Source organism: Erythrolamprus reginae, chromosome 1 (genome assembly GCF_031021105.1).
Source record: "Erythrolamprus reginae isolate rEryReg1 chromosome 1, rEryReg1.hap1, whole genome shotgun sequence".
NCBI classification, from domain to species: domain Eukaryota; kingdom Metazoa; phylum Chordata; class Lepidosauria; order Squamata; family Dipsadidae; genus Erythrolamprus; species Erythrolamprus reginae.
In genome coordinates, this window is record NC_091950.1 from 392,009,683 (window position 1) to 392,034,131 (window position 24,449).

General features: G+C 41.2%; 1 protein-coding gene across 2 annotated transcripts in view; it reads left to right on the forward strand.

The window, feature by feature from the left end:
* The window catches only part of EFR3B (EFR3 homolog B), a 137,578-nt gene that overhangs the window by 17,850 nt on the left and 95,279 nt on the right, over positions 1-24,449 (forward strand). For both annotated transcript variants that reach the window (XM_070741898.1, XM_070741908.1), the window contains exons 2-3: positions 19,272-19,348; positions 20,671-20,798. In XM_070741898.1, the coding sequence (XP_070597999.1) occupies positions 19,272-19,348; positions 20,671-20,798 (205 nt within the window). The remainder of the gene's footprint in view (positions 1-19,271; positions 19,349-20,670; positions 20,799-24,449) is intronic.

Genomic DNA, 24,449 nt, shown 5'->3' on the forward strand with positions numbered 1-24,449 from the left:
TTGTGTTTGACCTAGGGTGGGCAGGGTGGGCATGGCCAGCTTGACATCACTCTTGCTGCGGGCGCCAATGGTGGCCCAAGCTCTCTGCAGCGAAAACAAACTCCCAAGCTCTGTTTTATTTATTTATTTATTATTTATTAATCAGATTTGTATGCCGCCCCTCTCCATAGACTCGGGGCGGCTAACAACAATAAATAATACAACGTAAACAAATCTAATATTTAAGTTAATTTAAAAAAAACCAATTTAATAAACCAATCATACATACTGACATACCATGCATAAATTTTATAAGCCATGGGGGAAGGGAAAGTCTCAATTCCCCCATGCCTGTCGACAGAGGTGGGTTTTAAGGAGCTTACGAAAGGCAAGGAGGGTGGGGGTAACTCTGATATCTGGGGGGAGTTGGTTCCAAAGGGTCAGGGCCGCCACAGAGAAGGCTCTTCCCCTGGGTCCCGCCAAACAACATTGTTTAGTTGACGGGACCCGGAGAAGGCCAACTCTGTGAGACCTTATTGGTCGCTGGGATTCGTGCGGCAGAAGGCGGTCCCGGAGTTTTCAGCTGCAAGGGCCTCCTGCAACCCCCCGCCAGCGAAAACAAGCTCCGTTTTCACCGGCAGAGGCACCAGGGCCCAGTCCTTTGCTGTTTCCAGGTCAGCCCTGCGGGCCGGATCCAGCCTGTGGGCCTTGAGTTTGATATTACAGTTCTAGATACAACAGTGGTAGTCTCCGATATTTTTAAATGATTTAGCCCAGTGTAAGATAAAGTACATAGGTCTCAGGCTCATTGGGATAGATGGATATTTCTTTAATTTAAGCTTGTACGTGTTGGCCATTCAATCTGGAGCCTTCTGGATAAGAATCTGGTGAACCCAATTGCTGTTTCCCACAGTTCAGTTAAAGCATTCTGCTGTCACCAGCATAAAGATAATTGTTATAGCTTTTGCTGTTCTCACGCCATATTGTATTGTCTCTGTTCTGGTTTGCAGCCACAGGACAATATTTTTTATTTCTTGTGCAGAGAAGCTGCCAGCCACCATTCGCCGTCTAATAACACTAACCAGCAGGAAAATACTCTGCCAATCACAGCAGTACTTGTGATTCATACAGTAGTGGTTGGGCTGATAGCTTCATTTATGGGCTTAATCAGTTGTCTGAATTTGCCTTCCATCTTCCCTGGTCTGAATCAACCCAAATAACTTACGAGTATAGGTTGCAGCATTGCCTCCTTTTTGTTGTTTCATTGTGAAATCCCACCACAACTTTGAACTATGCATAGCAGTCATTAGCCAGGCTTTTGAACACAGGTTTAATGTGGGTTTTTTGTTTGTTTGTTTTTGCAGAAGAGCACTAAACAAGTTTTCATTGAGAACATTTCTGGAGAAACGTTGCCAAACCTCTGTTAAAAAGCATCAGCTGACAGCTATGGGGATGGGATTTGTATAAACAGGATCTTTTTCTATGGCGCTCCACTGAAAAACGTTCCTCAATTATCTTTTGGAGGACAGCAGGGAAAGGGGGGGGACATGATCGAAACATTTAAATATGTTAAAGGGTTAAATAAGGTCCAGGAGGGAAGTGTTTTTAATAGGAAAGTGAACACAAGAACAAGGGGACACAATCTGAAGTTAGTTGGGTGAAAGATCAAAAGCAACATGAGAAAATATTATTTTACTGAAAGAGTAGTAGATCCTTGGAACAAACTTCCAGCAGACGTGGTAGATAAATCCACAGTAACTGAATTTAAACATGCCTGGGATAAACATATATCCATCCTAAGATAAAATACAGAAAATAGACTAGATGGACCATGAGGTCTTTTTCTGCCATCAGACTTCTATGTTTCTATGTTTCTATCTACTGCTGTTTTGGTTGCTGCTGAATAGAGATTTAACGTTTTTCCAGAATGGCATTAAACCTGTGTAGCATTAAACATTAGTTTACTGATCTTCTGAAATACTGTTAAATTATTGTTCGAAAGCAATCTGAACAATTAATGACAAGCAATAGCTAACAAATGGATCTTTTTGCTCTATGTGGTGTAAGCTCCCTGTAGGTAGGAGCTTACACCATATAGATCAAAGAGACCCATCTCTCTCCTGCCCATGTTTCTCCAAAAATAAGGCACTGTCTTATAGAGCCTCGGTGGTGTGGTTAGAGTGCAGTATGACAAGCTACTTCTGCTGATCACCGGCTGCCAGCAGTTTGACAGATTGAATCTCAGTAGGCTCAAGCTTGACTCAGCCTTCCATCCTTGCAATGTTAATAAAATGAGGACCCAGATTCTTTGGGGCTGTAATATGCTTACTCTCTGTAAACCGTTTAGAGAGGGCTGTAAAGCACTGTGAAGCAGTGTATTAAATGCTATTTAATATAGCATTTAATATATAAATAGCTAAATGCTATTGCTATTTTTTTTGAACCCTGAAATAAGTGCTTAGCCTTATTGCCATGCACCCAAAAGTCCAATTGGGCTTATTATCAGGGGATATTTTATTTGGGGAAAAATATTGATACTTACTCTAATACAGTGTTTCCCAACCTTGGCAACTGGAAGATATCTGGACTTCAACTCCCAGAGTTCCCCAGCCAGCATTCGGTGGCTGGGGAATTCTGGGAGTTGAAGTCCAAATATCTTCCAGTTGCCAAGGTTGGGAAACACTGCTCTAATATTCCTACTGTTAGTTCTTTCTGAAGATAATCTCATTGAAGCTGAAGAGTCTCCGGAGGAAGTGACATGAGGCCTCCTGGCTTCTCACCCCTCTCTTAAAGAGGGTTGCTATATATTGAGTAATTTAAATGCCCTACTTTTATCTTCTTCCTCCCATTTTTTTACAAATTCTACTTGGTCTTCCTGTATAGTTGAAAATGTTCAACATCATTGGAATTATTTATTATTAATAAATAATATTATTTATTATTTATTCGAGTTCTATGCCACCCAATCCCGAGGGACTCAGGACGGCTAAATCACTTTAGCTAATCTCTGTACTTGGTGGAAGTCTTTTTTTTTTGGAAAGATTTTTTTTCTCCTCCACATCCATAACATAAAAACATCACATATACCTTCAATAAAAGTCAACATACAAATATTATCACTTAAAAGACATTAGTATAATGACCTAAATTGCACTCCAATTTTGATTTTGATTTTATTATTTAATCCATCTCATTCTTCCCTCTCTCCACTCCCCTCTTTCTACCTCATGTGGCTATTCCACCTTCAGTACCTACCTTCTTGCCCCTCCTCTTCCCGTTCCTTCTACCGTCTCCCCCTCCTTCCTTTTTCCTTCTCCGTCTCTCATGACTCTCTTCCCTTCCTTCTCTTTCCTTCCTCCTTCTCTATCTCTCTTTCTATTCTCATTCCTTAATGCAGTGATGGCAAACCTATGGCATGGGTGCCACAGGTGGCACGAGGAGCCACAGAGTTGGCCTTCTCCGGGTCCCGTCGACTAAACAATGTCATTTGGCGGGCCCCAGGGGAAGAGCCTTCTCTGTGACGGCCCCGGCCCTCTGGAATCAACTTCCCCCGGAGATTAGAACGGCCCCCACCCTCCTTGTCTTTCGCAAGTTACTTAAGACCCACCTATATCGCCAGGCATGGGGGAACTAAGACATCTCCCCCAGGCTTATTATATTTCATGTTTGATGTGTATGTGCTGTATGGTTTTTAATTGTTGAGGTTTTTATATATTTTATTATTAGATTTGTTCCATTGTTATCCTGTTTTTATTACTGTTGTGAGCCGCTCCGAGTCTTCTGAGAGGGGCGGCATACAAATCTAATAAATTGAATTGAATTAAATCTGCTGGAACACGAGCCGTTTGCCCTAGCTCAGCTCCAACATGCATGTGTGTGCCAGCCAGCTGATTTTTGGCTCACACAGAGGCTCTGGGAGGTCGTTTTTGGCTTCCAGAGAGTCTCCAGGGGGATGGGAGAAAGCATTTTTACCCTCCTTCAGCTCCCAGGAAGCCTTTGGAGCCTGGGGAGGGCAAAACACGAGCCTGCTAGTCCCACCAGAAGTTGGGAAATAGGCCATTTCGGGCCCCCAGAGGGCCTCAAAGAGGGTTGGGAAGCTGTTTTCTTCCTCCCCAGGCATTGAATTATAGGTGTGGGCACTCACACATGTGCGATAGTGCATGTTTTGGCACCCGAGGAAAAAAAAGTTCGCCATCACTGCCTTAATGCATGCCTGTGTTAAATTTTAAAAAAATCAGTGTTCAAGGACTTTCGTACGACCTGGCTGGGATTCCTTGCAAGCTAGACACCTTGGTCCAATGTTTATCCTTTTGCTCCATGTTCCTCCCTCCCTCCTATCCTAGGAGAAAACTCCACGGCTCCCTTCCTGACCTCAGGAGACCTAGAACATCCTCTCAAGAAGCACCTCTGTGACTCAGCAGAATTCTGCTTGCGGAGGCTGTTTCGTTTACATCAGTTGCTGCCAAATGGCCCAGGCTCTGGCTTTGGTACAGAGCTCTTTCTGCTGGCAGAATTGTCAGCAGGTGCAAAAAATCACTCTCGTCCCAGCCAGCTTTTTTCACACTGGCTTATCTAGCATAAGCAAGAAGTGGGGCCTGTTGGAGACTCAGAGTGCCTCCTTTCACCTCTCCTGAAAAAGGCAAGTGATGACCTCTGCCAGTGATCCCTTTGCTGCCAGCCTGGCATGGTGCTGGAAGGCGATGCACTTGAACAGAGGTACCTAGTTGGGTTTTTTTCCTTTTTCTCTCTTTATTTTTTTTAAAAAAGTCTTTATTGAATATATGTTTAAGGTTTAATTGGATTTGTATGCCACCCCTTTGCAAGGACTCGGGGCGGCATAGACTATCCACGGTTGACCTCTCCAGATTCCTAAGAGGTCAGTAAGGGGCGTACATAAGCGCACTAGAGTGCCTTCTGTCCGCTGTCCTATAGTCTCTCCTATATCTCATATTTCTTCTCTACTATATCCTCTATAACACAGGTCTTCAAACTTGGCAACTTTAAGACTGGTGGACTTCAACTTCCAGAATTCTTCAGCCAGCTATGCTGGCTGGAGAATTCTGGGAGTTGAAGTCCCCCAGTCTTAAAGTTGCCAAGTTTGAGGACCCCTGCTCTATAACCTTCATTGTGTAATAAATAAATAATAATAAAATATACAAGAAACAATAGTAAATCAATCCAATTAACATATATAAAAAACAATCCTTAAAATTCTAGTTTTAAAAAGGGGAAGGACGGCATACAAATCTAATAAATAAATAAATAAATAAAAACTTTCATTAACATTCATTCAACATTCATACTAAAAGAAAACCATAGAAAAAACATTTTAAACATTTTAAAAAACATAGAAAAAAAGAAAAGAACATATATAATAAAGAAAAAATCAAACAGAACATAACAGAAAAACAATAACAATACAAACAAGCAATAAAGGAAAAAAATACAATTTCCAGTGTATAGTGTAATGTAAATGGTAAACATCATATTGACAAAATTGAATGGGTCCAAAGACAGGGCTACAAGAATGGTGGAAGGTCTTAAGCATAAAACTTATCAGGAAAGACTTCATGAACTCAATCTGTATAGTCTGGAGGACAGAAGGGAAAGGGGGGACATGATCGAAGCATTTAAATATGTTAAAGGGTTAAATAAGGTCCAGGAGGGAAATGTTTTTAATAGGAAAGTGAACACAAGAACAAGGGGACACAATCTGAAGTTAGTTGGGGGAAAGATCAAAAGCAACATGAGAAAATATTATTTTACTGAAAGAGTAGTAGATCCTTGGAACAAACTCCCAGCAGACGTGGTTGGTAAATCCACAGTAACTGAATTTAAACATGCCTGGGATAAACATATATCCATCCTAAGATAAAATATAGAAAATAGTATAAGGGCAGACTAGATGGACCATGAGGTCTTTTTCTGCCGTCAGTCTTCTATGTTTCTATGTTTCTATCATAAAAAGGGTACTAAAGGAATGATTTAAGGTGTTTTCACTACATAGAGTTTGTTCATAGTAATTTAGTCAATATATAAGTAAATGTATAAAATAAATTATTATTTGTGTCTTCATAATACAATTTACATTTCCCCCCTCATTTTCTCTGTGAGTGAATCATATGCAATCAATACTCAAGCTAATCTTGAGTTTACAGTATAACGTTACCATCCAAATCTTCCACATATATAACAAATTTGTCAACCATATTTGTTGACAGCTATGTTGCGACTTGTTGTTATTTTTTTAATGTCTTTTGGGTTGTCCTGTTGAGGAGAACCGAAATGGCCCTGGGGTTTGACGCATCAATAAACATATTAGTGAATAAGTGCATTGTCTGGATGACATCCTGGTCTTAAGCCTTAACATCATTTAATTGTTTGGACATAAGTTATATAATGTTGAAATTGTACTAGATTAACTTGTGTTTAGAGTGTGCCATGATATTGGAATCCATCTAGCAGGTTCTAATAAGCATAACTGGCACCATGAAGTGAGAGTAACCACAGAAGGTCTTGTACTTTTCTTGGGATTGCAATGTCTAGAAATGGAGGCCTCTAAAATTTAGAGAATCAATGAAATCAAAACCAGTTTTAAACAGCTTCTACCATGTTGGTTGATGTGCTTGTAGGCATCAGTAGTCATAATTTGACTCTGGCTACTGGACAGAAGACAGGAAACTGTGGGGCAGCCTATTTTGGCCTTTTCCTACAACATGGGTGTCAAATTTGTGACATCATGCTGACGTCACAGGCGTTTTTCCCTTTCATGGAACTGCAGTGGGTGTGGCCTGCGTGTGACGCATCCAGCCCACGGGCCTGTCCTACAGTATATACACTTTATAGCCCTGGAAGAAATTGAGAGATATTACTATTTACATTTGATTTTTGCTTATGGTTAAAGTATACTGCTCAAAAAAATAAAGGGAACACTATAATAATAATAATAATAATAATAATAATAATAATAATAATAATAATTTATTAGATTTGTATGCCGCCCCTCTCCGAAGAGTCGGGGCGGCTCACAACAATAGTAAAAACAGTGTAACATTGAAACAAATCTAATAATAAAAAGATATATAAAAAACCCAAGATTAAAATCATACAACACATACATACCAAACATAAAATATAAAAGCCTGGGGAAGATGTCTCAATTCCCCCATGCCTGGCGATATAGGTGGGTCTTGAGTAATGTGCGAAAGACAAGGAGGGTGGGGGCCATTCTAATCTCCGGGAGGAGTTGATTCCCGAGGGCTGGGGCCGCCACAGAGAAGGCTCTTCCCCTGGGGCCCGCCAAACGACATTGTTTGGTTGATGGGACCCGGAGAAGGCCAACTCTGTGGGACCTTATCGGTGACTGGGATTCGTGTGGTAGAAGGCGGTTCCGGAGGTATTCTGGTCCAATGCCATGTAGGGCTTTAAAGGTCATTACCAACACTTTGAATTGTGACCGGAAGCTGATCGGCAGCCATCCTAGATCTGAATGAATGAAATATTCTCATTGAATACTTTGCTCTGTACAAAGTTGAATGTGCACAACAGCATGTGAAATTGGCGGTCAATCAGTTTTGCTTCCTAAGTGGACAGTTTGATTTCACAGAAGTTTGGTTTACTTGGAGTTATATTGTGTTGTTTAAGTGTTCCTTTTTTCTTTTTTTTTTGAGCAGTGTATATTGCTGGGGTTGATTATCTTAGTAACAAATTATATTCAGGACAAAGCTTTCAAATGTTAGTAAGAATTAGATGGCTATATCCAGAGGGGGTGGAGGGGAAGTTTACTTATTCTGAGGAAGCTACGCTTTCTGCATCTTTTTCCTTATAAAAGCATTTAAGAAAAGCATTGCATAGAAAGAGGCTGTTTCTCCTACAAAAGAGACTGTGGAATTCAGCCAGGAGTTCTGAAATGTTAGAGTGGAGGAATAGAAGTAGAGCTTTTTTGTAAACTGACACAACAGTGCTTTGATTTTCCCTTGCCTTCTCTTAGTTTCACAAAACACTGTGCATCAGCAAGAAATCAGAAAAAGACTTCTCAAAGCTATAAATGGATCTGTCTGCATCAGTGAAAATCCAGTTTCTAAACTGCAGGTTGATAAACATATACAGTGATGCCTCGTCTTAGAAACGCCTCGTCATACAAACTTTTCGAGATACAAGCCCGGAATTTAAGATTTTTTTTTTGCCTCTTCTTACAAACTATTTTCACCTTACAAACCCACCGCCGCAGCTGGGATGCCCCGCCTCCGGACTTCCGTTGCCAGCGAAGCACCCGTTTTTGTGCTGCTTGGGATTCCCCTGAGACTCCCCTCCATAGAGAAACCCCACCTCCGGACTTCTGTGTTTTTGTGATGCTGCAGGGGAATCCCAGCAAGAGGAATCACAGCAGCGCAAAAATGGGCGCTTCGCTGGCAATGGAAGTCCGGAGGTGGGGTTTCCCATGGAGGGGAGCCTCAGGGGGAATCCCAGCAGCACAAAAACGGATGCTTAGGCTGGCAAAAGGGGGTGAATTTTTGGGCTTGCACACATTAATCACTTTTCCATTGATTCCTATGGGAAACATTGTTTCGTCTTACAAACTTTTCACCTTAAGAACCTCCTCCCGGAACCAATTAAGTTTGCAAGACAAGGTATCACTGTATCATAATTTAAATTTGAAACAAAGAATAGAAGTAGAATAGGATGAAATAGAATGGAAAAACAGAGTTGGGAGGGACCTTGGAGATCTTCTAGCCCAACCCCCCTGCTTGGCAGGAAACTCTCCACCACTGTCAGACAAATGGTTATCCAACATCTTCTTTAAAACTTCTAGTGTTGGAGTATTCACAACTTCTGGAGGCAAGCTGTTCCACTGGTTAATTGTTTTAACTGTCAATAAATTTTTTCCTTTGTTCTAAGTTACTTCTCTTTTTGTTTAGTTTCCATCTCACTGCTTCTTGTTCTAACCCTCAGGTGCTTTGGAGAATAGTTTGACTCCCTCTTCTTTGTGGTAAGCCCCTGAGATATTTGAACACTCCTATCATGTCTCCCACTGGTCCTTCTTTTCATTAAAGTGGACATATCCAGTTTCCTGCAAGCGTTCTTCGTATGTTTCCCCTAATCATCTTTGTTGCTCTTCTTTTGCACTCTTTTTAGAATCTCTGCATCTTTTTTACATCATGGTGACCAAAACTGAATGCAGTATTCCAAGTGTGGCCTTACCAAAGGCATTATAAAGTGGTATTAACACTTCACGTATTAGCATTGATTCTATCCCTCTGCTTATATAGCCTAGAACTGTGTTGGGCTTTTTTGCGCAGCTGCTGTACACTGCTGGCTTATATTTTAAATGGTTGTCCATTCCAAGATAACTCTCACAATTACTACTGTTGAGCAAGCTATCACGTCATATACTATACCTGTGCATTTTGTTTTTCTTGACTAAATGTAGAACCTTACTCTTTTACCATTGCATTTCATATTGTTAGATAGATATATTAGATATAAAGATAGATATAAAGCCCTTCATGGCATCGGACCAGAATATCTCCGGGACCCCGCCTTCTGCCGCACGAATCCCAGCGACCGGTTAGGTCCCACAGAGTTGGCCTTCTCCGTGTCCCATTGACGAAACAATGTTGTCTGGTAGGACCAAGGGGAAGAGCCTTCTCTGTGGCGGCCCCATCCCTCTGGAATCAACTCCCCCTGGAGATTAGGATTGCCTCCACCCTCCTTGCCTTTCGCAAACTCCTTAAAACCCACCTCTGCCGTCAGACATGGGGAAATTGATTTCCCTGGGCCGTTTCCGTTTTATGTATGGTTTGTCTGAGTTATATGACTGTTTTTTTTAATATTAAGGGGTTTTAAATTGTTTTTAACTATTGGATTTGTACTGTTTTGTTGTTGTGAGCCGCTCCGAGTCTTCGGAGAGGGGCGGCATACAAATCTAATTAATAATAATAATAATAATAATAATAATAATAATAATAATAATAAAACTTTCCAGTTTTATAATATCTGGCAGCAATTAAAAACAGTGGCTCTTCAAAAGTATTGGAAAGAGTAACTAGGGGAAGAATTTCATTTCCTCAGAAACAAGTGTAAGGGGGAATATTGAATAAATGTTGACAATAGGCTACTGATATTTATGCAACAAAAGGGTAAATGCAGCCAGTGGCTTCATGCTTAGCTTTCTGGAAAGGTCACTTCATACTTCATGCCTGGGAGGAAGAAAAGAAAAAACAATTGCAACATTATACAGTACTCTTAGATCAATCAGGAGTTGCAATTGATTGGAAGCCTGTGTTTCAAAGTACACCAGGTACTAGGAAGGCAAAACGTTCTTTGTTGTTGTTCTACCATTAAATCCTATTGTACAGCCTGATGGTTTTCCTACTTTCTAAAGTTGAAATTACTGGCAGCTGCTGTTACAGTTCTTTGTTTACCTGCTACTCCTACACCTACCAATCTACCAACATTTAAGTTGCCAGATACAAGAATGGTTTGTGCTGCAGATATGGCTATCACTTCCATCTTCGGTAGAACTGAGTTGACATTGCTCCGTGTTAAATTCCTTTCTTTGTTCTTCCATTCTTTTTTCTTTTTTAAAATTTTTTTGTAAAGTTTATTTGACATACCAACATACAAACAACATACAAACAACGTTAAACATTTACCATGCATGAAAATTAATCTTTTTCCATTCTTTTTACTATACATTATATTTCTTTACTGCTAGTTTCCCTTTTTTTTTTTCAATCCAATTGTACAATTTCTCCCACACTCTGTAGTAGTCCTTATTTTGTTGATTTTGAATTTCGTACATTAATTTACTAAGTTTGGCGCAGTCTAACATTTTTTTAATCACCATCTCTTCATTTGGAGTCTTTTCTTGCTTCCATACTTGTGCGAATGCCAATCTTGGTGATGTAAATATATGATTTATTAAATAATAGTTTTCTTTACTGTGTTGGCCTCCTTGTTCTTCCATTCTTAAACCCCTCAAATGCAGAGGCTGTTGAGGGCTAAAAAAAATAATACAAAAGCCTTGCATCTGGTTATCTTTTTCTTTAAGAAGGAGAATAAATGTCCATATTTACCTTCTCTTTGCAGAGGAAAATCCTACTGTGTTGACACCTGTGGACTGATGTCCCATCTGCTTTGACCTGCAGGGAATCAGGCCTGTCCAGGGAGGAGAAAAGGAAGAAGTTTGTTGTTAGGAAAATGAAGCAGGGTCTTTAATGAGCCCCAGTAGTGCTAACACGCGGGCGATGCCCTTTGGCAGGCAAATCGTTCCCAGGGATTCGTCCCTTGGTAAGCAGTCCCAACGCCTGGAGATCAAGAGGCTTCCATGAAGCCACTAAGATGGTCCTAGTCCTTGGTACAGCATATCACGGGCACAGAGAGGGCTGGGCTTGCTGACGGAGCAGTTCCTCTGTCTATCGGGTTCATTTAACTCTTTGTCACAAAGACAAAGGACGAGAGTTTAGCTGCCGCTGACTTCATGATCCCGTCCGAGCAGCAGATGGTGGCTGCAAGTAAATCAAGAGGTCGTGAGCCGTGGGGGGTGGGGAGGAGGAAGGTAGCGTTCAGTATATGCAGAGAGTGGGTCTGTTTGTGGTGGGGAGTACTTCTCTGTGTATCTCGATAGTGGCTTGCATTTTTGTTTTCATTTATTATTTTGTTTGCCATCAATGATGTTTGGTGTTTGACTCTAGTGTTACTCATTGTATCAGTAAGCTGCTTTCAGAGAAGCAAATTTGGTTTAGCTCTTCTGCATAATTTTATCATGGGACACCCTCTGCAGGATGGTGGTGCAGTGGTTAGAGGGCAGTACTGCAAGCTACTTCTGCTGATCACCGGCTTCCAGCAGTTTGGTAAATCGAATCTCAGTAGGCTCAAAATTGACTAAGCCTTCCATCCTTCCAAGGTCGGTGAAATGAGGACCCAGATTGTTGGGGGCTTTAATACGTTGGGTTGACAAAATCATAAATGAGGTGATAAGCCGCCTAAGAAAGCCAAGGGAAATCACTAAAATCCTTAAAGAAGTGAAAGTTAGAATATTTTGGACATGTGATGTGACACCCCAAAAAATACGGCCTACTTCACTTAATCCTCCAAGGAAAGATTGAAGGCAAACGAGTTCCAGGTAGAAGAAGAACTTCACGGCTTCAAAATCTAAGGGACTGCTTTGGACAAAACTGACCAGCATTTTTTTCTGCGGCTGTTGATAAAAATAAGATCGCCAACATGATCGCCAATGTCCGATGACATGGCACAAGGAGGAGAGATTATGCATTGGAAAATAAGAGAAATGGTAGTTCTTTCCACATCCCTTTCTGAACATCCTAGAGTAGTGATGGCGAACCTATGGCATGGGTGCCACAAGTGGCACGCGGAGCCATATCTGCTGGCACGCAAACCTTTAGAAACATAGAAGACTGACGGCAGAAAAAGACCTCATGGTCCATCTAGTCTGCCCTTATACTATTTTTTGTATTTTATCTTAGGATGGATAAATGTTTATCCCAGGCATGTTTAAATTCAGTTACTGTGGATTTACCAACCACGTCTGCTGGAAGTTTGTTCCAAGGATCTACTACTCTTTGCCCTAGCTCAGCTCCAGTGTGCATGTGTGCGCCAGCCAGCTGATTTTTGGCTCACATAGAGTCTTTGGGAAGGCGTTTTTGGCTTCCAGGGAGCCTCTGGGGCGATGGGGGAGGACGTTTTTACCCTTCCCCAGCTCCAAGGAAGCCTTTGGAGACTGGAGACGGCAAAACATAAGTTTACTGGGCCCACCAGAAGTTGGGAAACAGACCATTTCCAGCCTCCAGTCGACTTCCGGGGTGTGGGAAAAGCTGTTTTTGCCCTTCCTGGGCATTGAGTTGTGGGTGCGGGCACTTGTGCATGTACGATAACACTTGTGCACGACCTTTCGACACCCGAGGAAAAAAAAGGTTCGCCATCACTGTCCTAGAGAGCTCTGCCTTGTCCCTTTAGAAGTGGAGTGCTGGATTAGATGTTAATGAATCTTACCTCCCAATCAGGACGGATTCCTCACAGATTGCCCGAATCTTTAGCAACCCGCTGATGATGTAATTTTGGTGTCGTGGATCTGGTTCTGTCTGTGCTCACTGCCATCGTTTTTTTCTGAATTTTCGACTGATTTTCCTGTATTTGGATGGCTTCTCTTCGTTCTGTGCTTTGAAAAAAGCCGTCATGCCCGCCCCCCAGTTATTATTCACCTTTATTTCTTTGCCTGAAGCACAGTTGATCAGCTCCTCAGCTGTGTTTAGGGCAGAATCCACCTTCTGAGCATGTGCGGAAGTGAAATCGCATGGGTGGATGTGCGCGCCTGCGCGAATTATCGTGATGTGAACTGATGGTGAAGGTAAATGGAACCCTTCCCTGCTCCCAATACAATGTACAGTGGTACCTCATGATATGAACCCCTCATCATACGAACTTTCGGAGATACGAACCCGGGGTTCGGAAATTTTTTGCCTCTTCTTCCGAACTTTTTCCGTCTTACGAACCCGCCGCCTGAACGCCAAGCCCAGAAGTTCGGCAAAAGTTTGGGTTCGGGTGGCCGCCGAGAAGCCCCGCCGCCCGGCTGTTGCCTTTTGAAACAGCTCAGGGGCTTCTCGGCATCCTCCTGAACCCAAACACCAAACCCGAACTTTTGCCGAACCTCTGGGTTCAGCGTTTGGGAGAATGCCAAGAACCCCCCCCCCAGCTGTTAAAAGGCAACAGCGGTGCCCAGCGGAGCGCCATTTTTGCGAGGTTTTTTCTTGCATGCATTAATTGATTTTACACTGTTTCCTATAGGAAACATTGCTTCGTCTTATGAACTTTTCGCCTTACGAACCTCCTCTGGGAACCAATTAAGTTCGTAAGATGAGGTATTACTGTATTTTGTTTTTCTATTTTTTATATATAAAGAACTCCTCTTTAGGGTATATTGATTAGCTTGTTCGGTAATTTGCATCTGGTTTTTATGGAATTGTTAAAAAAAATAGTGGAGATACTTAGCTTCTCATGCAGGAGAGGGAAAGAGGGAGGTGAGTCCCATATTATGTAGATTAATTAGATAATGTTTGCAAATTGTGTTGAACATGGCAAGAATGAGATAAAAGCCAGGCCTTATTATGCAAATTGCTAGCGGCTTTTGGTAGCTGGCAAGGGGCCAGAAGGGCTTTTCTCATTTTTCCATTTTGCTGCTTCTCATTGATGAGAAAGATCCTTCCGTTCCAGAGAGAAAGAGATTCTGTCCACCCTTGAGGCTTCCCCCACTGCATCACTACCCCAAATCATTTGAATTTTGCCTGATAAAGCAGGTCCTCCCTCTGCACGCCATTTCTGTTGTGGTATAGCTATGCTGCTGTCTGTGCTTTTAAAAAAGTAAGAAGGTGAGAATTAAGATCTGCTAAATCATCTTTCAAAGCTGGTGTGGATTTGGGTTGCTGCAAGGGTTTGGGATTTATTTATTCACTCATTCATTCATTCATTCGATTTTTATGCTGCCCTTCTCCTGCTTAGACTCAGGGCAGCTTACAACATGTTAGCAATAGCACTTTTTTAAACAGAGCCAGCATATTGTTCCCACAATCAGAGTTAAATTACAATAAATACCATTTGAATCAATTCAGTTAGCAACTGAACTCTTGTTAGAAGAGATTGCTCCTCATTAGTTATCTAAATTCATGGACAAAAGGTACCAAATGCCGTCTTAACCTTGATCTCTCGAACCTATTTTAGAACTTGAACAGGATGAAATTTTGGAGCATATATTTACTGTAACTTGGAAAGCGATTTCAGCCTATTTTGTCTGTGAAACTGGAACACAACAGCAGCTACAATATCCTACACACTTGGATGGCTTCCTGATGATTGCTCTTTCTTTGCTCCAAGGTTTGCCCTGTTATAGAATGTAGGACAAAGTATTTTTCTCACAATCATAACAGGGATGCTTCTGCTTTCTTTATCTCTGTGTTAAAATACTACCTTTGCCAACCTGGTGCTCTCCAGAAGCGTTAGGAAAATATTAACCAATCCTATGTCCTCCAGATGTTTTAAGAGAGCATCTCCCAACATTTTCAGCCATGGAGATCGCTGAACATGCTGCCTAAGGAATTGTGGAGGTTCGGATCTCAGCATATTGGGGAAAGTTGTAACATCTCCAAGTCATCCAAGTTCAGCATTGCCTACGGACAAAGGGAGAAAGGATGCTAATCTTAATGTTGTGAAGAAGGGCTGCTGGATGATTTCTTTGCTTAAGAAGAAAGATGGCAAGCTTGTTATTGCTGTACCCTGGAAGCATTTTGGACTGTCTTATATAAAGAATGCATGTAATTACAATTAGGAAGGAAAAAAGAAAGTCTAACAAGGCAAAGGCTGTGAAGCAACTCCCTGGAGCATTTTTTACTTGTACTCTTGTCTCAGCTATTTTTCCATTTTTGACTAGTGAAGCTTGTGCTACTCTTGACTCATAAAAATGTAATGGGAACATATATTGACTTCCATGAATTACCTCTTTGTAGACTGCAAGTGTTTACAGCATTTGTTTTATTGGTTTAAAGCAAGGAATACATTAATCTATCAACTCTAGAGGTCCTGGTACCCATCCTCGGCTTTGCACAGATAGCTGATAAGGTCAAACTATGAACTGTTTTGCCTTATCTTTAGATTGTTATGTTGCATCAGTCTAGGATGGAATGACAAAGTAGACACTTGTGCACATTGAAAAGTTCATTCACCCCAGTACCACCTCTTACAATATCCAGAAATACACACATAGAGAGATAGAGAGAGAGATAGACACACACTCAACCACACTTAATTTTTTTTGTATTGTCACTATTGTTGTTATTATAGCTGTTACTGAAATTGCAGGAAAGTAACCACATCAGTTGCTCAGTTGCATATAAACTATATTATTGTTTATTTTGTGAATCCAGCTATTGTGCTTTATAAACCATTGTTAATGACAGTACGCTTTGTAAACCCAGTTAATAAACCAGAATTAAAGGAAACGTGCTAAGACAATGTGTGAGACTAGCCATAAATAATTTGATTTCCATCAATTATATCTATAAATTGGGAATAGATCTCACTGAAGTCACCGGGCCTTTATTTCTGAGTAATTTTGTACATTATGCTGCTAAAAGCGTAGCCATCAGCTCTCAATAGTTTTCAGCTTCTTTATCATTTAATTGGTGTTTTCCGAGAAGAATATGTAATTATAATGTTTCTAGTTTGGTACCCGCTACTTGGGGATTTTTGTAGATGTAATCCAACCCATACATACGGTATCAGGTTGGAAAGGCTGCTGTAATGGACTGTGACAGAGATTTCATTGGCAAGAATATAAGGCAGACTGAAAAATAAACTGGAATAAACTTCCAAGTAAACAACTTGAAAAGTATTGAATCTAATTATAAATCTTTATCTATGTAATAAGGGACCATAGTCGCTTGCAAGGTTAAAATGCTAAGGGACAATCCGCAGCCTCACATTCAAACCCTTTTGCTGCCTTGGGGCAGAGCAAGATCTCCAGAGAGGGGCAGCATACAAATCTAATAAATTATTATTATTATTATTATTATTATTATTATTATTATTATTATTATGTCAGTACAACACAGCAAACGAGATCAATATGCTGGATTTCGTATTTCATCACCAGTCGGGCGCTTCCCAAGCACCTAGGACTGCATGACGTAGCAGCGAATTATGTTTGCCGATCCCAGTAAAGCGGCCTTTTGCAATTGACAGATGGAGATTTTGTCAATTCCAATGGTTTTCAAATGTTTGCTGAGATCCTTTGGTATTGCGCCCAGCGTGCCAAGTACCACTGGGACCACTTTCACGGGCTTATGCCAGAGTCGTTGCAGCTCGATTTTTAGATCTTCGTATTTCACTAAATTCTCTAGCTGCTTCTCCTCAATTCTGCTGTCTCCTGGGATTGCGATGTCGATGATCCATACTTTCTTTTTCTCCACGATCACAATGTCTGGTGTGTTATGCTTCAGAATTCGGTCAGTCTGAAGTCAGAAGTACCACAGTAGTTTTGCTTGCTCATTTTCGACCACTTTTTCGGGCTTATGATCCCACCAATTCTTTGCCACTGGTAAATGGTAGTTCCGGCACAAGTTCCAGTGGATCATCTGTGCCACAGCATCATGTCTATGCTTGTAGTCAGTCCGTGCGATCTTTTTGCAGCAGCTGAGTATGTGATCGATTGTTTCATCTGTTTCTTTACAGAGTCTGCACTTTGGATCGTCTGTTGATTTTTCAATTCTGGCTTTGACAGCATTTGTTCTAATGGCCTGTTCTTGTGCCGCCAGTATTAGTCCTTCTGTCTCCTTCTTGAGTTAATAATAATAATAATTATTATTATTATTATTATTATTATTATTATCATCATTATCATCATTATTATTATTATTCTCACACGCTCCAGCTCTGCTGACCCAGTGGTTCAAAAGTGGGCAACCGCAAATAGATAAATGGGTACCACTACGGTGGCCATCTGCACTGGGATGCAAAAGGAACCTCCTGTCCGGATCAAACCCACCTGAAAGAATACTTCAAATTGCAGAAAGAAGCATTGTATAACTTTAAGAATGTAAAACTGCCTAATCACGGTGAATTGCAAATTGTAATGTAACCTGATTGGCTGACAAAAGTACATAATGCACCTTTGCATAGGTGTGGCTTGGCTTGGCGGTATTATGGCTTAGTATGGGTTTAGAGTGGCTTGTAGAAATTAGGTGACTTGTGTTGAATGAAGAATTGTAGTTAGCTATTGTAACTGAGAATAGTAGGTAGCGTATTGTGAGTACTTTGTATATTAACTACTAGAGAGCTACAATGTAAATAGCTAGTGTGGGTTTGCTACTAAGGAAGTAAATATTTTCTTAAGAAACTCTGCAGTAAGTGTCTTTAATTATATTCAAGATAAAGGTTCCTGGTATCCTGGTCTGAGGCAGGCTGGTTAGCTGCTGTGGCTATCTGGGTGGGCTAGCTTCTGCAAAACGCTACTCCAACAACCCCCCCCCCCCCCCACTGGGTGTCCCTCAGGCAACAGTGAAGTCACCAGAAAATCCTTTCATCGCAGAAACACTTCAATGTTTCCGACGCGGAAATATTACTCTATTACATACACCCACACAGCATTACTGTAGCACACAAACAACTTCAAAACATCTTCAGTAAACCAAAAGACATTAGCCAAGAAAGAAAAAATATGGGAATCATCTACAACCGTGAGGGCGAACCTATGGCACCCTTCATGGCACCGGACCAGATTATCTCAGGGACCACCTTCTGCTGCATGAATCCCAGCGACCAGTTAGGTCCCACAGAGTGGGTCTTTTTGGGTCCCGTCAACTAAACAATGTTGCTTGGCGGGACCCAGGGGAAGAGCCTTCTCTGTGGCGGCCCCGGCCCTCTGGAACCAACTCCCCCCAGAGATTAGAATTGCCCCCACCCTCCTTGCCTTTCGTAAGCTTCTTAAAACCCACCTCTGCCACCAGGCATGGGGGAAACTGAGATACTCTTTCCCCCTAGGCCTTTACAATTTTATGCATGGTATGTCTGTATGTATGTTTGGTTTTATAATAAGGGTTTTTAACTGTTTTAATATTGGATTGTTATATGCTGTTTTTATTACTGTTGTTAGCCGCCCTGAGTCTACGGAGAGGGGCAGCATACAAATCCAATAAATAAATATATAAAATAAAATGGCATGGGTGCCACAGGTGGCACGCAGAGGCCTGTCACCCCAACTTAGCTGCAGAGGCCCAAAAACTGGTTTTTGGGCCTCTGCTGGGAATTCGGGAGGGGGGTGGTGGCATACGCCGTATGCAGGAAACACATAACACCAGATAATCAAACAGAAACCAATACTCTAATCAAGGCTATTTGTAATCCAATATTCCCAATCAAGGAACTATCAAAGAGAAAACCACCAAAACTGGCAAGGCAAATTACTATAAAAGGCAGGTGGGGGGAGCAGGCAAATAACCAAGCTCAGAAAGCACCCAGGACTCCCCAGTTCAACACCAACCGGCATATATTCTATTTAAAACAAATATATTCTATTTCAATTTGCTTTCATTTGCATCTCATTAATGAATGAGAGCACAGCTTGAGGGTCAAAGTGGTTCCTACGAATTCTAGGATTCTGTAGCTGTATTTGTGGTTGCAAGGGGAATGATCTGCATAACTAATTGAAAACAAATCTAGGTCTCATCGCTACTACTCCTTTGTTATGGAATTATGTGGAGGATTTAATTTCCTTTCTGTTTCAGGTGTGTGCGGCTGTTGTGGAGCACTGCGTCCCCGTTACAAGAGACTTGTTGACAATATCTTCCCAGAGGATCCTGAGGTAAATGAACCTTAAGTAAAAGTCTTCTGCACAGACAGACATTCAGTTCTAGTGGTTTGTATGTACAGTCAGGGCCCCAAGGCCTATCCCTCTCTTCAGTATTTAAAAGTTATTTATTTATTGGTTTGTTCATTTATTCCTTCCTTCCTTCCTTCCTTCCTTCCTTCCTTCATTCATTCATTCATTCAGTGTCTCTGTGTGTGTGTGTGTGTGTGTGTGTGTCTTGGCATATTCGGGTTTCTTTGAGTACATGTGAAAATCTATGAAAACACTATATATATATATGCTAGAGTAAACTTGATCTGTGTCATACCAGATACCCAATCTGATCCCATAGGAAAGAAAGGTCCTCAACTCCATTTGGTTAAAGCAGATCTTCTTGGTCTTCTTCTTCTTCTTCCTTCTCTTCTTCTTCTTCTTCTTCTTCTTCTTCTTCTTCTTCCTCTTCTTCTTCCTTCTCGTCTTCTTCTTCCTTCTCTTCTTCTTCTTCTTCCTTCTCTTCTTCTTCTTCTTTCTCCTCCTCTTCTTCTTCCTTCTCCTCCTCCTCCTCTTCTTCTTCTTCTTCTTTCTCTTCTTGTTCTTCTTCCTCTTCTTCCTTCTCTTCTTCTTCTTCTTCTTCTTCTTCTTCCTTCTCTTCTTCTTCTTCTTCCTCTTCTTCTTCCTTCTCTTCTTCTTCTTCCTTCTCTTCTTCTTCTTCTTCCTTCTCTTCTTCTTCTTCTTCCTTCTCCTCCTCTTCTTCTTCTTCCTTCTCTTCTTCTTCCTCCTCCTCTTCTTCCTCCTCCTCTTCTTCCTCCTCCTCCTCTTCCTCTTCCTCCTCCTCCTCCTCCTCCTCCTCCTCTTCTTCTTCTTCTTCTTCTTCTTCTTCCCCCCTACTACTACTAATGGTTTTGGTTGCAATAAAGTCAGGCTAACTCTGAATTTTCCTGCATCTTTTTACAGAAAAGTTCACCTACAGCTCATAGCCCTCCCCCCACTGTCCATTTCCAGCCAATCGGAGCTCGCCAAAATGTTTTGAGAATGGGGGTAATCTGCATATTTTTTTCAGGGTGCCTGTCCTTGGGCTACTGATAAAAATTGGATCCAGGCCGCTCTGGTCTTTATCAACTGTCGTTCCCCCCCCCATCCCTCCCTATTTCCCACCATGTATGAACACAGCTTTATTGCCCTTCTATCTTTCACTCCTCCACCCCCTCCTGGCTTTGATGGCAGGATGCCTTTGAGGCACTAAGCCGAACCAAGCAGCACTGACAGAATGTGCTGGGTAGGGGATTAATATATTTAATAATATAAGATTAAGTTTTAGCATGGAAATGTTGTTTCAGGATGGGCTGGTAAAAACCAACATGGAGAAGCTGACTTTCTATGCCCTCTCTGCTCCAGAGAAGCTGGATCGCATTGGAGCCTACCTGTCGGAGAAATTGATCAGAGATGTGGGCAGGCACCGATACGGGTAAGGGATGCTGTGTATATTCAGAAATGCTTTTTTTCCGAAATGGTTCTTTTTTTAATCTCCATTCTTTGTTATTATGAATCCTTCCTGCCTATTAAAATATAAGTTTCTGGTTTTGTATATATATAGATCTAGTTTCTATCATGCCATTTTATCAGTTCATTAACTCAGGTTTGTGAATGCCAACTATTAACATTTCTCTAGGGCAGTGTTTCCCAATCTTGGCATCTTGAAGAGATCTGGACTTCAACTCCCAGAATTCCCCAGCCAGCGAATGCACCGGACTAAATTATCTCAGGGACCCCCTTCTGCTGCACGAATCCCAACGACCGGTTAGGTCCCACAGAGTGGGTCTTCTCCGGGTCCCGTTAACTAAACAATGCCGCTTGGCGGGACCCAGGGGAAGAGCCTTCTCTGTGGCGGCCCCGGCCCTCTGGAACCAACTCCCCCCAGAGATTAGAATTGCCCCCACCCTCCTTGCCTTTCGTAAGCTCCTTAAAACCCACCTCGGCTGCCAGGCATGGGGGAATTGAGATGCTCTTTCCCCCTGGGCCTTTACAATTTCATGTGTGGTATGTCTGTATGTATGTTTGGTTTTTTATATTAATGGGTTTTTTAATCATTTTTAGTATTTATTGGATTATTATTGTACATTGTTTTATTACTGTTGTTAGCCGCCCCGAGTCTCCGGAGAGGGGCGGCATACAAATCCAATCAAACAATCAATCAATCAATCAATAAAATAAATGCCACGGTTGGGAAACACTGCTCTAGGGCAGAGGTAGGCAAAGTTGGCTCTTCTATGACATGTGGACTTCAACTCCCTGAATTCCTGAGCTATCATGATTGGCTGAGGAATTCTGGGAGTTGAAGTCCACAAGTCATAGAAGAGCCAACTTTGCCTACCCCTGCTCTGGGGCATGGGTCTCCAACCTTGGCCACTTTAAGACTTGTGCACTTCAACTCCCAGAATTCCTCAGCCAACTTTGCTTTGCTAGCTGAGGAATTCTGGGAGTTGAAGCCCACAAGTCTTAAAGTGGCCAAGGTTGGAGACGGCTGCTCTAGGGCAACAGTGCTCAAGCCATGGCCTCAGCTGTTTTGTTTGCTTCCTTGCTTTTAAACAAGTCTATATAGTCACCCAACTCCCACCCAATGATTTGGCAGCATACAACATTCAAAGTCCATAGATAAAGGATAGATTGTGATAGATTCACAATCCTCCTGCCCGAGTTTACCAAATAATCTACCAACAACCTCCACACATTCATGTTGAGCCTCATTTTCCCAAATGTTTCAGCAATCAACCAGTTTGTGAGAATAGAACAGTGTCTGAAAACTGGTTTACCAGTGAAAATACATGTGACAGCCATACAAGAAAGAATGTGTGTACTAAAATTTATAAAATAGACAATAATGAAATGGCTTCAACCCATGTATCCTATGCAAAGGAAACTATGATAACAACCCTAAAAGAAAAATGAATAACTAAAATATAAGATTTCATTGGCTTGGAAATTGATTTGACTTTAGTCTTATATTCAGGGAGCAACAAATTTGTGCTTCTTGTTGTAGCGTGAATTACATAAAATGATGTAAGTGGTAAAGAAAAACATGTGGTAAATATTTTGCTTCAAGATTTAGTTTCACTCTTTTAAAAACAGACAGAATTAGAAAGCATGCACAAATCCAGCCATAATCATCTTATTGGCCCCCAAATATAAACTATCACAGTTAAAGTATAAAATAAAGGGAGAATGCTGACTGTAAAATTGAATGATCTTTGTATTTTGTAAATCCTTATTTAGTAGTTCACAATTGCAGAAAGTTTGAAAAATATTGAAACAGATTTGTCTCCGATTTCAATTTGCTGATCCTAATTGTTCTAATACCTAGAACTTTCCTGTAGGCAATGCCAGGTCCCCTGTCATTAGTCTGCATAAAAGCCCTTTATTTAATTTTGTATCCAGTCTTTTCATTTAGCAGATGGACAGAACTGTTTGATCACCCAGTGGCAATGTATCAAGCATAAGCACCTACATAACATGATTGTTTTGTTATACTTTCCACCAAGAATTGACCTGACTTAACAAAGAAAAATCTGCTTTTTAAAAAAAAGACTATCCTACAGTCCTGAAAGAAGCAGAACTATGTTATGAACTAATTTTTAATGATGACAATATGTCACAGCAAGTAAGTTTTATAATGAACCACAGAATCATAAATTTGGGAGGGTTGCTTAGACACCCTGCTTGGTGTAGGAATCTAAATTTAAAAGTCTTCCGCCGATGATTAACTAGCACTGTTTCAACACCTCTCACTACTTATCTGAGTAATTCATTCCAGTGTTCAAATACAGTTACTATTTCCAGGTTTGCCTAACAGTATCTCCCGTCCTATATTTTTAATCCAATGTTTTTGTCCATCTCAGCATTATATATAGACAACTCCAAAAATTCCGGAGCCCATGCACGGATTGGAAAAAGGAATATAGTTTTATCTTCTTACATGTAGTTTAGGAATACAGTGGTGCCTCTACTTAAGAATGCCTCTACTTAAGAACTTTTCTAGATAAGAACCGGGTGTTCAAGATTTTTTTGCCTCTTCTCAAGAACCATTTTCAACTTAAGAACCCAAGCCCAGAAAAATTTCCCAGGACATTTGAGAGCGGCACGAAGATCAGCCAGTTTCTTGCCATTCCTTAAAGTTTTGGATGTTTTTGATTCCCCTCCCCTCACCTTCTTCCTTCGCCAGTGACTGTCCTCCTCCTCCTCTTCCTCCTCCTCCTCCCACCCAAATTCCGAGCTTTTATTTCTTTCCTAATGGGTTTGCACCTATTATTTCCTTTTACATTGATTCCTATGAGAAAAATTGCTTCTACTTACAAACTTTTCTACTTAAGAACCTGGTCACGGAACGAATTAAGTTCTTAAGTAGAGGTACCACTGTACTGTCATATATCTTCAGTGTTTTCATCTTGGATAAGAAAGCTATTCGGCATAATATTTTTCAATTAAATTTCTCTTAGCAAGCATGGTTAAGGCATCAGAATAGAAATGGAGAGACTGTTAGTTCCGGTCCCAGCTTAAGCACAAAGACAGCTGGATGATCTTAGCTACTCACTCATTCTCAGCCCTAGGAAGTAGGTAAAACATTTCAAAAAAAAAGAAGAAGAAGTCAGGAAAACTGCAGGACTTTCTCCAGGCAATTCGGAGTGTCAACGATAACTTGAAACACACCGAGAGTTTCAGTTGGAGCTGGTAAAATGCAGCTATGTTAAATAATTCTTGGGTAGTGAAGAGAAGATACAGAATTTACTCATAGCTCAGCCAGGTTCTTCCTGCAGCAGTGGAAGCTGCCCCTCTATATTTTATTTACCTATTTATTTATTTTATTCGATTTATAGGCTGCCCTTCTTCTCGTGGACTCAGGGCGGCTCACAATGGTAAAAATAAACACAATAAATAATAATACAATTAAAACATTTAAGATATATAAAACCCACTATTAAAACAGACAGCCATACCTCTTTTATATAAATGGTCGTAACGAAGCTCATGGTCCACAGACTTGCCAGCATAGATGTGTTTTTAATGCCTTTTAATGGCAAGGACAGTTGGGGCGGTGTGAATCTCCGGGGGGAGTTGGTCCCAG